Consider the following 13155-nt stretch of genomic DNA (forward strand, 5'->3'; position numbering starts at 1 on the left):
CATGTGTAATGAGAAGGATGAAAATTTTAAATCCCTAGTTTTGAATCATTTGGCCCAATGCTAACTGCATTCAACAGTGATTGTACAATACTCTTTTAAACCAAGACAGAGAAGACACTGACAGACTACCTAGAACTTGTACAAGAATTCATATATGAAGTAACTATGCAACTGTACTGTCAGTGATAAAAAATATTTTGTTTAGATGAGCATGAATAAAAAAAACTTTTTGATAGAGACACAATGGCTAGACGAGGTATTACTACGCACATGATCAAAATTCAAATACAAGGCTTCTGGACCTGATGCAGTTGAAGCCTTAGGAACTGAAGGTAATACGCACAAGGCTTAAAGTGAAAAGGGACTTAATTCATTGCTTTCTGATAGCTCCCTCCAGACATTAATACAGAGCGGGTAAACAGCTTTGGAACGATTTTAAAAAAAAAAACCAACCAAACAAAAAAACCCAACTATTGCTCGCCTCAGCAGAGGGAAATTAGCTGTACAGCATAATTTTTTTAAGATGAGCTAGAATAAAAGAAGTTGCTGGCGAGTGGATGACTGAGAGACAGAAATGTAAAGGTTATTTCTAGGACTAAACCGAAACATTTTAAGATACACTATTAACAAAGTACTACTTAATCAAAAAACATCCAGGGCAACAACTCTGATTGGAACCTTTGGGAGAATTTGTAAAATTCATCAACTCTACATTTAAGAAAAAAGCTTCAAGTCCCAGTTAGAAACTCATCTTGGATGGGCTTTGTGTAACAGACATGAATGAAACTACAGATAATCGCTCACCCAGTATTTCATGAGGTTTGATCATTCGCAGCTCAAAGAATGTATTGTAGCAGTCCAGTGCTGCTAAGAACATATCCATCCACCGCATGACAGTCTGTAAACTGAAGGGCTCCTGCATACCACGGAGAGTTGGCTGAGAAAGGATCCCAGATGGACTTTTGGCATCGCTGCCACCTCCTTCAAATGTGTTAATGAGGAAAGAAACATCTCGGTTTTTTAGAACATTAGCCAGCCAAGAAGATGGAGACTTGTTTCCTGATAGAAATAAAACCACAAATATAAATTCTTTCAGAAAAACACATTTCAAGCTAGCAAGGAATTACAGGCAAACGGACCGACATGCTCAAGCTTTGTGTTTCAAACTGGACCCTCCAGCAGAGAAGGTATTGGTTCTGGTCTAGCCTTGGTCATACTACTTAAATTATGCACAAGGAGAATGTCAATTTGTGAGATACTGCCACTAGCTCCCAGTCAGCAAATACTGCCTTGCCTTCATAGCTAGATGCAACAGCAGCTCTAGGCCTGTAAGTTCCCCTTCCTTGCCGGAAGGAAGTTTGCAATAAAACCCTATTCTGTGCCCACAAACCCCGACGTTCTCACAATATTTGATTTCCAGTACAAGCAACTACTTGTTTCTATTTAACAGCAGTAAGTGAACAGACATTTACTTAAAAAATAATTTTTCTTGTAATTAATACTTTGCACAGAAAACGTAGAGGGAAGGCACCCACAGTAGTTCGAAAGCAAAGATAATAATACATTGTGACTTACAATACCTGGTAATAAAGGAACAAATTCATAGAAGAGCTCCATGGCTTTATGCCGGCACTCTGTCTGAGGTCGTCCACACTGCACTAAGAGCCACATGACAATGTCCAGAAGACACACTGACTTAGTAGCTGGAAATCCTCTGCACAAAAATACTAGGGATTAACAGTCCTCATGACATCTACCAAGAAGCCATAGTCTTCCAGTCAAAAAAAATCAAAATGTTCCATGAGCATTATGAATGTCCTTTTATCTATCTAACCAAAACCCATCTACATTACAGGGAAGAGCTCTTCTACAAGGACGTCTTGTGCAGCATTCCTTTCTCCCTACTCTGCTTTGGATCCCCAGAGCATAGTCTTTGGGGCAACATTTTGAAAAACAGGATCAGGTATCTTTCCTTCTCTTTGTAACACTCCAAGAGACAAAAATGGAGACTAAAGTTTAATAAGCCTGCAGTTTTATCCCATCCCTAATTGTCCAGTCTCCTAACTTACCATATGCCACAGCAGTGAGTGTTAGCTCCCAGATTCCACTCATCTGGTTTTTTTAGGATCACAGGATAATTCAGGTGAAATGGACCTCATGAGGTCTCTAGCCCAACCTCCTGCTCAAAGCAGGGTCAGCTAGCTATGTGATCAGACCAAGTGACTCAGGGCTTCCTCCAGCCTGATGCTGAATGCATTCCTGCTTCTTCCACCTTTTTCACTAGCTCTCTTTAATCACTGATCATCCTGCTATTGCTTGTCCTACTTCTGCTAATACCAACAGCAATTTAAAAAAAAAAAAAAAAAAAAAAAAAGACTTGAGAGGAGTTTCCTCCAAAGGCTTTGTAATGCCAGTGCTAACGTTATAATAAACACTGCTGTGGGGGAAACATGCTTTTCTTTCCCTTCTGTCCTTGCCAAACTAAAGCAAGCTCCCTGTTCTGAGCTCACCACACTGGAATAAAGAATGACCATCATGATCATTTTTATCATGTCCAGCATTTCTCACCAGTGGTTCAACAGACATATCAGGAGATCTCTATCAGCAACAGTCACAGGATGAATTCCCTATTCAGTCCTAACTGTTAACGGGACTACATACATCGTTAATCAAAATGTAATATTTAAAAAGCAAAAGAATGGCAAATTGCTGACCGTGGTACTCGGCGTTTTCCTTCCTTGTTCAGAGAAGGCGCTTTATGCTTAATTATGCGCTTCAGGTGATTAATAGTATCACAACATTGTTGAGTGGTACCTGTTAGAAAGAGAGAATTGACATGTGTAAATAAATGCTAGTAACTTGGTTAAATGAATCAAGGTATTTTCGCTATAGAAATGGTGCAAGAGACTTACACACAGGATAATGTCTATCACCTCTGCTACTATGTGCTTCTACAGTAAATTTTTCAAGGCCGCAGAACAAGATTGTAAAATAGCAGACAGGTCAACATGGCCTGAGCCAACCGTAAGGCCTCTGCTATAAAAATGCGTATGCTATTTTCTGTGCTCATGCTTACAGAAACTGTAAAATTTTCCCATACGAGTATTTCTTCTGGGGCCACTTCTATCATATCCTGAACTGTTTCTCTGAAAGAAATAAATCCTGTAACATCAGTTTTTGGTTTTATGTTCTAATTACTATTCATTGATGAAAGTCAGAGCATAAAAAAAAAAAAAGAGAAAAGCAAGTTCACTGAAGAATCATTAGAACTGTGGAAGAGGTCACAGATTCTTCACACAGCTACATACTGTTGTAGAGACGAATGACAAGGCAAACAGGAAAGGGTATTACAAAATGGTGGAAATCTTTCACAGAATATAGAGAAATGCCACTTTTTCAAGCATTTTGTTTGTTATAAAAGAACAGACTTCAAGATTCTCATCAAGCTACATTTTTACAATGTGTAACTGCAAAATCAAGATTCAAATCAGAAGCACCCCTAGCATTTTTAGTATTACTATAAAACTGTAAATCATCATAAATGTGAAAAGGTTCTTCCTCTTGAGCACAAAATCTTCCACCTTTATATGTTGCATGGAGTCCATGCAATCAGTTCCTAACTAAATATCAAATAACCTCTCTATCAGTAATGAAAAATAATCCTTCCTTTGTTGCACAAGCAAGCACATTTACTTTTTCTCCACGTATAGAATCATGGTTTGGTTTAGTTTTTCTTTTTGAATCCAAGATTCAACAGGATGGCCTTTTTATTCATTCCATAGTTAATTAATTATAGCTCACCTAATGATTTTTCATCTGTATGGGTTAAAGCCAGACTTTCCAGAAATACAACCAATGCTTCAAATACAAACTGCTCCACCAGAGAATTTTCTTCCCTTTAAAAATCAGGAATAAATATGATGAGAAACATGAGTTAGAAGCACTAAGTGTGAAATTCTAATTAAAAAAAATTAAAATACTGTAGAGATAAACTGCACAAGATGTTTGTACAAAAAATACATCTAAACCACTCTAAAAGAACAGCAATGAAGATTCGCTGACCATCTTAAAAAGGCAAAAGTAACTACCCATAAACTTGTGATAGAAATTTAAACTTCTACACTCCCCACTTGCAGAAAGCCTGAACTACAAAATTATTATTAAAAATTAATAATCTGAGTAACTCAATTTTACAGCTATTGTAGTCATTAATAGAATGAGTGCTAGTGGATAACTATTTCAGTTCTACATTCAATTTCTTTTATCTCCTTCAACCCTTAGTCCAAGTTAGCTACTGCTCCGAGCTCTGTTTGCTCACCTAAATTCTCTGTAGATGCTGTTAAAAGCAAGTGCTGCACCCAGTCTCTTGAAAGCACTGGGATGAAGAGCAAGACTGTACAACCGTTTAAAAAGGGACTTGGTGTTTTGTGGGCTTTTCTCCTGCTGTCTTGGTGTTGTCTGCTTAATAGACCATTTCAAAAATTCTCGTACACACTGACCACAGAAATCTCTCAAAGTGCTGTCAACTGGATCCACAATGCCACTCTGAAATGACACAACGTTATTTCATCCCAAGAATGAAAAAGAAGGCATTGTCTCAGTGCAGTTATTAGAGCATCTTATTTACACAGTATTACTTGTAAGTTAAAAAAATGTACTCACACTTTCCCAGAAGTAATAAAGCCTCAAAATTACTACTGTCCGAGGGAAGGGGCAGCATTTCCAGCCCTCACAGCACTGGATTAGGTCTCAAAGATCTGGATTTCTATTCCCATCTCAGCTACTGAATGGTTTAGAAGCCTTGTCTAAGTCACTTCATTTTCTGATGGGCCAGTTTCCTCTACTTCAGAAGTGGTGTGACAACATTGACTTTAATTTACAAAAAGTACTACAAAACCTCCTGACCTATCTTGCCTCCAGCCACTTCAGGTCAGTGCAAAAGCCAGTTTTAAATTTAAAGCTTTTGCACCTGGTGCAAGCAAAAAAGCTTAAAGGAAAATTAAGCACACATCAAAAGCAACTTTAATTCAGAGTGGGGGAAAAAAATTATGTATTTCAGTAGTTCCTTGTATACACTGATGACAAAAATAGTCTTTCATTAATTCTATAAGCACTCTAAAGACACTACCTGTATTTTGAGAATGTCAAAGAAACAGAGAAATCCATCATCAAAATCTTGGTTAAGAAACGTTAAAAGATCACAAAATTGATAAAATGGTTTCCTTCTTTCAGACTAATAAGGAGCCATTATATCTGTTTATGTGCTCTTGGTTCTTTCAGTAGTAAAATGATGCTAGTTGAAAATAAAGCCATATGGCACAGAAAAAAGAGAAGCAAGACTTAGAACCTACCAAGATAGCTTCCAGGAACACCACCGTATCTTGACTCTCAAATTTTTTGTTGTTCGTAAACCAGTGAATGAGTTGCATGACTAAAGGCTCATACAACTGCCTTGTTACCTGAAAAGAGTAAAAGCCAACTACATTTCAAGGATTAATATATTTTTATGCTATGTTGCTATTCAAAATATGTAAGAACAAAAAAATACTTCTTTGAAAAAAGGGTCTGTAAGATGAATAATCGGCTTCATATTACATTCCCATATCAAGGATTAAAAAAAAAAAAACCCAACATCTGGTTAGCTACTTTCTATTCAACTACTCTCAAAAGATCTCCAAGCTTACTTTCAGTAAGATCCTCTGAGACAGAAAAAACATTGCATGCCACGGACTGATATGCCAATATACAGCCAGGGAAACACAGAAGTTTGGTTTTAAGCTGTATTTTGATCTAAAATATCTCTTAATATTTACCATATACATTATTCTAACTTGGTGGATTTCAACAATTCTACCTGTAAGACAACCTGATCAAATACTGTCAATACTATAACATGAAGGAACAAACCATTAAATGTACTTGCTTACATACATACATGCTTATAATACAGTGTGCATGCCTGTGTGCATTGGTTTGGACCAATCCAGACATTATTTACCTATGGTTTACGTTCAGCCATACACCAGCAAAAAGGGATTCACCTAAAGCGGTAACCTAACTTCCTGTATGTTTTAACAGAACACAAATCCCTTTGGTCTACAAATAAAATCTGGATGCCAGGGCCCAAACAGCAGTCTGAAAAGGCACAAGACCTGTAATTTCAGTGGGGCTGAACCTATGCGTCTATCCTGTTTTGTGTCAAGGAGAAGAAATACCAAGTTCAGGTGTTAGAATTAAATATATCAACCTTAGCTATCAATGAGGCAGCTACAAATTCCCTCCCAAACACTTTTCTTGTGGACTGTAGCTCTGCACTCACCCAATATTGAAATGATCAACTTCACCTCAAACTAACTTATTACAGAAAAAGAAAAATATGGAAATTAGATACAGCAATAAAGAGCAGCTACTACCACAAACTCTTTGAATGAACCTTGAAACGTGAATCTTGAAACCCTCATGTATTTGTACACTTCTCTAAGTTACTCTGAATTACACTCCATTATTGAAGCCTTTGAAAAGGCTATCACCCCACCCTCCCGCCCCTGAAATCCTGAAAAACTATCCCTAAAATAGAATTTCAGCTTACAAAATACATTACATTTTGGGGGGAGAGGGGGAAGGCAATGTGTTAGGGTAACTCCTAACAGGATAGCTTCTAAATAAAATCATAAATTAATTCCCATATTTAGAGGTATTTTAAACAAGATAAAATGTTTATAAATGAAATCTGTTTACCTGGTCTACGTCACAAGCAAGACGAAGCAGCACTGGAAATATTCGCTTATGCAATTGATACATGGGTGGGGGACCCTGACATCCTTCTGGCATCTGAGATGCTTTCCCCAACATATATGTGACTATGCTATGTAGCACCTCACAGGCCGCAACCTGAAATTTAAAAATACCTTTGGTTATGCATCCATTACTTTCACATAGAAGACAAAATTGCAGGCAGGAGAGCATGAGTCAAAAGAAAGGGTCTATTTGAGAAATCATTCCAATCTGTGCTAAATCACTGTTCCAGGAACAGATCACATCCATGGAAGTAACTGACACACATTCTAACAGGCCTTTCTCCTAATGTTTTAGTCTCTACCATGGACAGTCACTTTTCAGCTGGAGAAAATTCATCACTTGCATATGTCACCCACCATGAAGGTCCAACGATACCTCCGTTCTGGACTCTCATTGGATATCACCATACCAATCCAGCAAAGCAGCAAAATATTTGCTTAAGTGCTCTGCTGGACTGGGTCCACAAGCTCATAGACTAGGCATGAGAAGGAGGCCAAAGAACACTGAATATCAACTAGTTTAAAGTTTTCATTTTTATGTTAAGTCTAACTCTCAAAGCACAATGGTGTCCAATAAGAGCTTATAGCAACTTCTGCTCTTTAGTTTTTAAATGCTTAGAATAACGTCATCATGAAAGAGCACCAAAGCAGCACATTGCTACCTATGAATTAATTAAAACAGGTCTTTCTTAACAAGGAAGACATTATCTTATGCAGTATTTATCAGTTAACATAAAAAAAGACGCAGAAAGATCATCAATACTTTTGTTTGTCTGTCACTTGCAGAAAGAGCCAATTCAGTCACACGGGGCAAGAATAAATCCAAGTAGATGACAGGCTTCATATCTGCAAATGGTACAGCAAAGCTCAGACGCTTTTCAGTGTCCCAGGATACACATTTTTTCATCTTCTCTTCTGCAGAGGTAGCTAACGCATTTGAAAACACCAAAACAAAAAAATAACCTTTATATAACATACACAGAACAAGTATTTCTGTAGCTCAGTCAAAAAATTCTGTAATATTCCAACTTCAGTTAGATTGCCATAAAATGTTAATGCTTTGTAAGTTACTGGATGTTACAAGTACCGGAAGTATGTTAGAAGGACAGTTTTATTTGCACATCTAAACAGATGTTTAGCCACCACATGGGAAAAATAATTGTAGCCTACATTTCAGGAGACAGACGCAGCAGCCTCCAGTTTCAATACAGGTAACTTTGGAGACTATTATAAACTCATAAGACATTGAATCATACTTCATTTAAAATATTTCTTGAAGACGTCCAATATACTACTTTTGTCTTCTACTATTATAAACAATCAGACAGGAAGATCCAACATACAGACTCCTGCAGTTGCACAGAAAACAACTACAGTTATGGCTACGTCCTCCAAGGAAAGCTGCCATACTTACTCCCTTCTCTCCCTATATTCCCATATTTGCTAATTTGGTTAACAGAGTCTAACCACACTTTGTATTTAATTTCCAGGGAATAATGCTACTTTCCCACAGTGTTTCTGAATAAGCAACAGAGAAGTACTTGGCAGAAAGAAAACTGATTGTGAAGGCAGAAAAAACAAGTGTAATCACTAAAAGAAAGGAACAAAACTTCTATACAACTAGGTTAGTTTTTAGACTGACTAAATTTTGCACTGAATTTATCCCTCAAAGATCATGGTCAGGTACTTAAACTATACTTTTCCATTTTTGTTTTAATTAGATTTTATGATATTTAATAATTAAATTATAAAGCTTATTCACAGACTGAACAGAGAAGAGTGGAAAACATTTTTTTTTTTGAGGAGGCACTCAAATGGAACTCTACTACCTGGACATACTAAAGGCATGGTGCACCTTAAACTCACAAGTGAAGAAGTAAACTTGCAGAGACTTACACAATTCACAGCCTGCCGTTCTGCAAAACTGGATTAAGTGAGAATTGTAGTAAAAAGGTGGAAAAAAGTACTGAGGAGTTACAAACTGGGGCGAAGTTTTAAAATGGCTTTGCAGCTAGGGGGCAAAGGCAGGGGATAAATAAAACCATTTACTCGGATGCATACAATTTTTCTGCCTTTAACTGAAGTTTTCTATACACTTTCTGCATTCCATAGTAAGTTCGCGAATACTTTGCTCTCCTAAACCCTAGAACTGAATAAAAGCAATTTTGTTTAAAGAAGAGCAACAAAAAATAGCTTTCCTTGAAAAGCTCATACATTCTCATAGAGTGATCTTGAGACCTCATTGAAATCAGCTTTCAAGAGAGACAGCAGAGGCACGTAAATATTTTTATTTACACTGGCAGGTCACTTACCTGTAATTAAGTTGTGGTTGATCTGCCCTCCCAAAGATCCAAGAAGGCGTGCCACTCTAGTCCTTACTGCTCCCAAGGAGGGATTGTCATCCTAAATAATTCAACAGATTTGTATTAGTGAGAGAAGAGTTAGTCCTATATATAAGTAACTTGGTTTACATGGTAAATTAAGGTTTTACAGCTCTTATTAACATATGGATGAAGAGGATAAAATGAAGAACCTGTGGGGAGGAGAACCACATCAAACAAGAGAACAGTTCTGGTTCAATAAGCAAAAGAGGGCAAGACTGGAAAGCATTTTCATCACATTTTGTGGGCTTTGAACTGCCATTTCTCAAGTAAAGGTTAAAATTTTATCATCACAGGTAACACATACGTACAAAATGATGTAATAGTCTAAAAAGTGGAAAGAAATTACTCTTTTAATCTGCTTTAATCCCAGAACTTAAAGGTTAAATCCTGTACCTTTATGTAAGCAGCCAACCAATTTTCATAACCAGCCTGTACAGGATATAAAATTCACTCATTTTGTTTAAAGACCACTAGGTCGGAAAGAGTTTTATATATATATGAATAACTACCAGTTTCATGCCTAAAAAAAGTTTATTCCAAGCTAGTTTGCACACTGGAATATATAAATAAAACTACACTTATTTTGAGCTACTTGAGAAGTCATTGGTCAAAATGATAGTATGTTTGACTTCTAAGACTATGAACCTATCCACAAGATAACTAAAAAAACCAAAAATTACACGTTCACAAAATGGTTATTTGCACACTGCACCGCTGCTAAGCTGGGACCTGATTTTAGGTGTAGGAGTTAAATTTTTGCTTCCACAATATGTTAGTCTAGCAGTGATGCTAACTTATAAGATTTCTTCAGTTCCCTTTCCCTGCTTCATTCCCATTCTCACCCTAAAATATGACACCTTTCCAGCTGTGCTGATTTTTGAGCCACATTGTAGAACGGGATTCACTGAACTGATCTAAGGCAGAAATAACCCTCAGGAAAAAAGTATGCATGCAAAAAAGGAAGAGAAACAGAGGTAGGTGATTAACTCACATTTAACTCTAAAAAGAAACAGTGTTCTTACCAATGAAAAAGCCTTTGCTTTTCTTAAATGCTGTATCACAACTTTATTAAATCCCTTCTGGGCTGCTTGAGAAAGTTTCCTTACTTCCCAATTATTCTGGGATTCAACTGATGAATAAAAAACCAGCATATTAACATTAGTTTACTGTAGCTGCACCTCATGCACCTACTCATAGTTTCTTTAAAAAAACCCACCCTGGTTTTGCCCCTGTTTTTATTTTTAGGATGTGACAATTCTTCCTTCATTTTAAATCTTTACTAAGGAAAATAAGTCTCTCTCAGTGAAAACTAAGCTGATTTAAGGATACAAAGGACAAATCACAGAGAAGGGGCATGTAAAATGGCTACAATTAATGATTGTTTGGCATTAGCAAATAAATCCTAGTTTAAGAAAAAGGCAAATTTTGGGGTGTAAGAGAAATTATATTGTTCCAACCACAAGAAGTGCACAACCTAGACAAAAAGTATGTCACATGCATACCTCTAGGCATAACTATGCAAAAATCATTTTCCTCTCCCTCAAGTCTAAAAATTTATTGCCTGTATGTACCTGTAGAAGTAGAGTGTTTCAAATAACCATCAAGAAGAGGTAGAACATCCTTGTAGTAAGGTTGCATTATATGTCTGGGGATGTGAGTTGACCAGTCTTCCAAAGCATCCAGTCCCAGATCAGCCATTGGGGTACAGCTAAGGCCCAGCTTAAATGCATTCTATGTGTCAAATGTAAAACTATCAGTCTTTCATTTTTACTGACTACTATTATTTAAAGGTAAAAAACCCCCCATATTTGAAAGCATTTACCATACAATACATCTTTCTTCTTAATAACTGTTGTCTGCTTAACATCTCACTCAACAACAGCACAGGAGATATATTATATTGCAACACAGGCACTAACAGAGTCAGCTTAGTGCAAAAACAAATTCTGACAATCTACTTGTTTATCCAAAAAGTCAAGTATTTCATCTCACTGAAGACAGTGCAAAGCTTAACAGTTATCTTACTTACTCAACAGGATACTAACTTTGCTCCAGAATTTTTGTACGTGTTTTAGGAAAAAAAAAGTGTTAGCTGTACATCACTTTGACCCACCTGCAGTGCGGGAATATACGCTGTGATATCAAGCATGATGATGTCATGTGGTAAAGAGAGCAAAAAATTAAGACAGGATGCCAACAACTCATCTTTATACTGTTTCATTTTTGCTGTAACCTAAAATTCAGATAAATAGGTCAAGAACAATCATAAACCTTATAAGATATTGATTTAGGTATATCAATACCCAGGTAAAATACACAACTCAAAACCAATACTGAAATGTCATTCACTTGCAGATGGTTACCAGGAAGTATTTAACGCACAATTACACAGCTATTTCTCAATTGTACATCAACAAGTGACCAATATGCCTCTTCCAATATTAAGTAAAAAAATGCACAGAAAAAAGCGCTATGTTGCATAATTCAAACAGCTGTAATACTTCTATCATACATGCCAGACTTTTGAGAAGATGTAATTTTGATTGAGTTATTTATCCTTATATTCAGACTAAGAAAGTTAGCCAGCAAAATAACTTACCTCTTTTCCAAACTTTACAAACAGTGCAAAGCAAGACTTCTTTTCTGGGTCTTCAGGAGATTTTCTGAGACTCTTTGGACTGACACCCTACCAAACAGAAACCACGAGTCAACAGTATTAAAAAATGTAGTACACAGTACAAATATGAAACACAAGTTTTTTACTAACACTAGTACCACGGCACTCAGAGTCAACTTTTTGGAATACACTTAATATTACCCAAAATAAGCAAGACACATAGGACTGAAAAATAACTTTTCAATGGCTTAATTTTCTCCTTGCCCTCCCATCTAACAAACCAAGAAAGAAAAAAAAAATCCCTCATAGTAGATGCCCAGGTGGCAAGAATGCAGGTGGAATAAGAAAACAGCAATTCACAACATCATCTACAGTAGAAGCATCTATACCAATGAGTTCCCAAATTTGCTTCACTTGATGCCATCACCAGCAGTGGCAGGGACAGTTCTGGACTCTGTGGTGGGCTACACACACAATGGGATGATGCACCATCGCTTTACAATAGCTTCCATACTGCAAATGGTTCATCATATTTCTTGTGGAAATCAGTGAGTGGAATACAAGTATACTCCAGAAGTCGAGTAATTAACCCATACATGTCTCTGCTGTTCTGGCTAGATTGTTTCTGATACCCAAGCTATCTTCTGTATCGTCTGCACTGCAAGGGTATTTCCAATCCCTCTGTTCACCCAGCTCAGGATTTCGGAAATAGCATTATAGACAGATGGTGCCTCTTCAGAAACTGCGTTATAGTCTAAATCTTTAATTTCTATGTCCTTGTAACTATGGAGGCATAGGATGGTATAAACATTTGAAACAACCGAGTAACAGTTTCAATGAACTATTTCCCATAGCGCATAAAAGACTATATATAAAGAACTGCACCATCATTAATACAACATGTTACCCCTCTGTTGGGAAAACAGATCTCACCTCAAAGTATTTTATTTTCTTGGCAATTTTCATTGTAACAGAAAGCAGCTTGTAGAATCCACTAATAAGAGGTAGTCTCGTTGAATGTATAACAAGCTCATACCCAAAGGAATATACCCAAGGGTTAAAGTATTCAACATGCTTCTCTGGAAGTATCTCTCTAAAACAGATGCACAGAAAACATAGAAGGGAGGGGAAAATATTTGTGGGGTGTTCCTCCCCACCCAATCTTTCAAGTCAGTACAAGAAAGAGAAGTATTGCCATAACAGAGCAGCCCCAAAGACAATGAGGGAATAATTACATGCTGCCTTCTGAGGCAAGCATAGGAAGATTTTTATTTTGCTTTACAATGCAAAGCCATTTCTTCCTCATTACATCTCATTATTAAATTTATACAAACACACATGCTCACGTAGCACATTT

The 13155-nt window shown here is 36.9% G+C and overlaps 1 protein-coding gene across 1 annotated transcript in view; it reads right to left on the reverse strand.

Annotated features, from left to right (window-relative positions):
• The window catches only part of PRKDC (protein kinase, DNA-activated, catalytic subunit), an 84352-nt gene that overhangs the window by 57124 nt on the left and 14073 nt on the right, over nucleotides 1-13155 (reverse strand). The window contains exons 18-31 of the mRNA XM_075705984.1: nucleotides 12732-12891; nucleotides 11781-11867; nucleotides 11295-11414; nucleotides 10753-10912; nucleotides 10204-10310; nucleotides 9110-9200; nucleotides 7561-7724; nucleotides 6739-6891; nucleotides 5352-5459; nucleotides 4319-4545; nucleotides 3802-3896; nucleotides 2715-2814; nucleotides 1581-1714; nucleotides 805-1059 (exon numbers count right to left, since the gene is read on the reverse strand). Of these exons, the coding sequence (XP_075562099.1) occupies nucleotides 805-1059; nucleotides 1581-1714; nucleotides 2715-2814; nucleotides 3802-3896; nucleotides 4319-4545; nucleotides 5352-5459; nucleotides 6739-6891; nucleotides 7561-7724; nucleotides 9110-9200; nucleotides 10204-10310; nucleotides 10753-10912; nucleotides 11295-11414; nucleotides 11781-11867; nucleotides 12732-12891 (1961 nt within the window). The remainder of the gene's footprint in view (nucleotides 1-804; nucleotides 1060-1580; nucleotides 1715-2714; nucleotides 2815-3801; nucleotides 3897-4318; nucleotides 4546-5351; nucleotides 5460-6738; nucleotides 6892-7560; nucleotides 7725-9109; nucleotides 9201-10203; nucleotides 10311-10752; nucleotides 10913-11294; nucleotides 11415-11780; nucleotides 11868-12731; nucleotides 12892-13155) is intronic.

The sequence above is a fragment of the Pelecanus crispus genome, chromosome 2 (assembly GCF_030463565.1).
Source record: "Pelecanus crispus isolate bPelCri1 chromosome 2, bPelCri1.pri, whole genome shotgun sequence".
Lineage (NCBI taxonomy): Eukaryota > Metazoa > Chordata > Aves > Pelecaniformes > Pelecanidae > Pelecanus > Pelecanus crispus.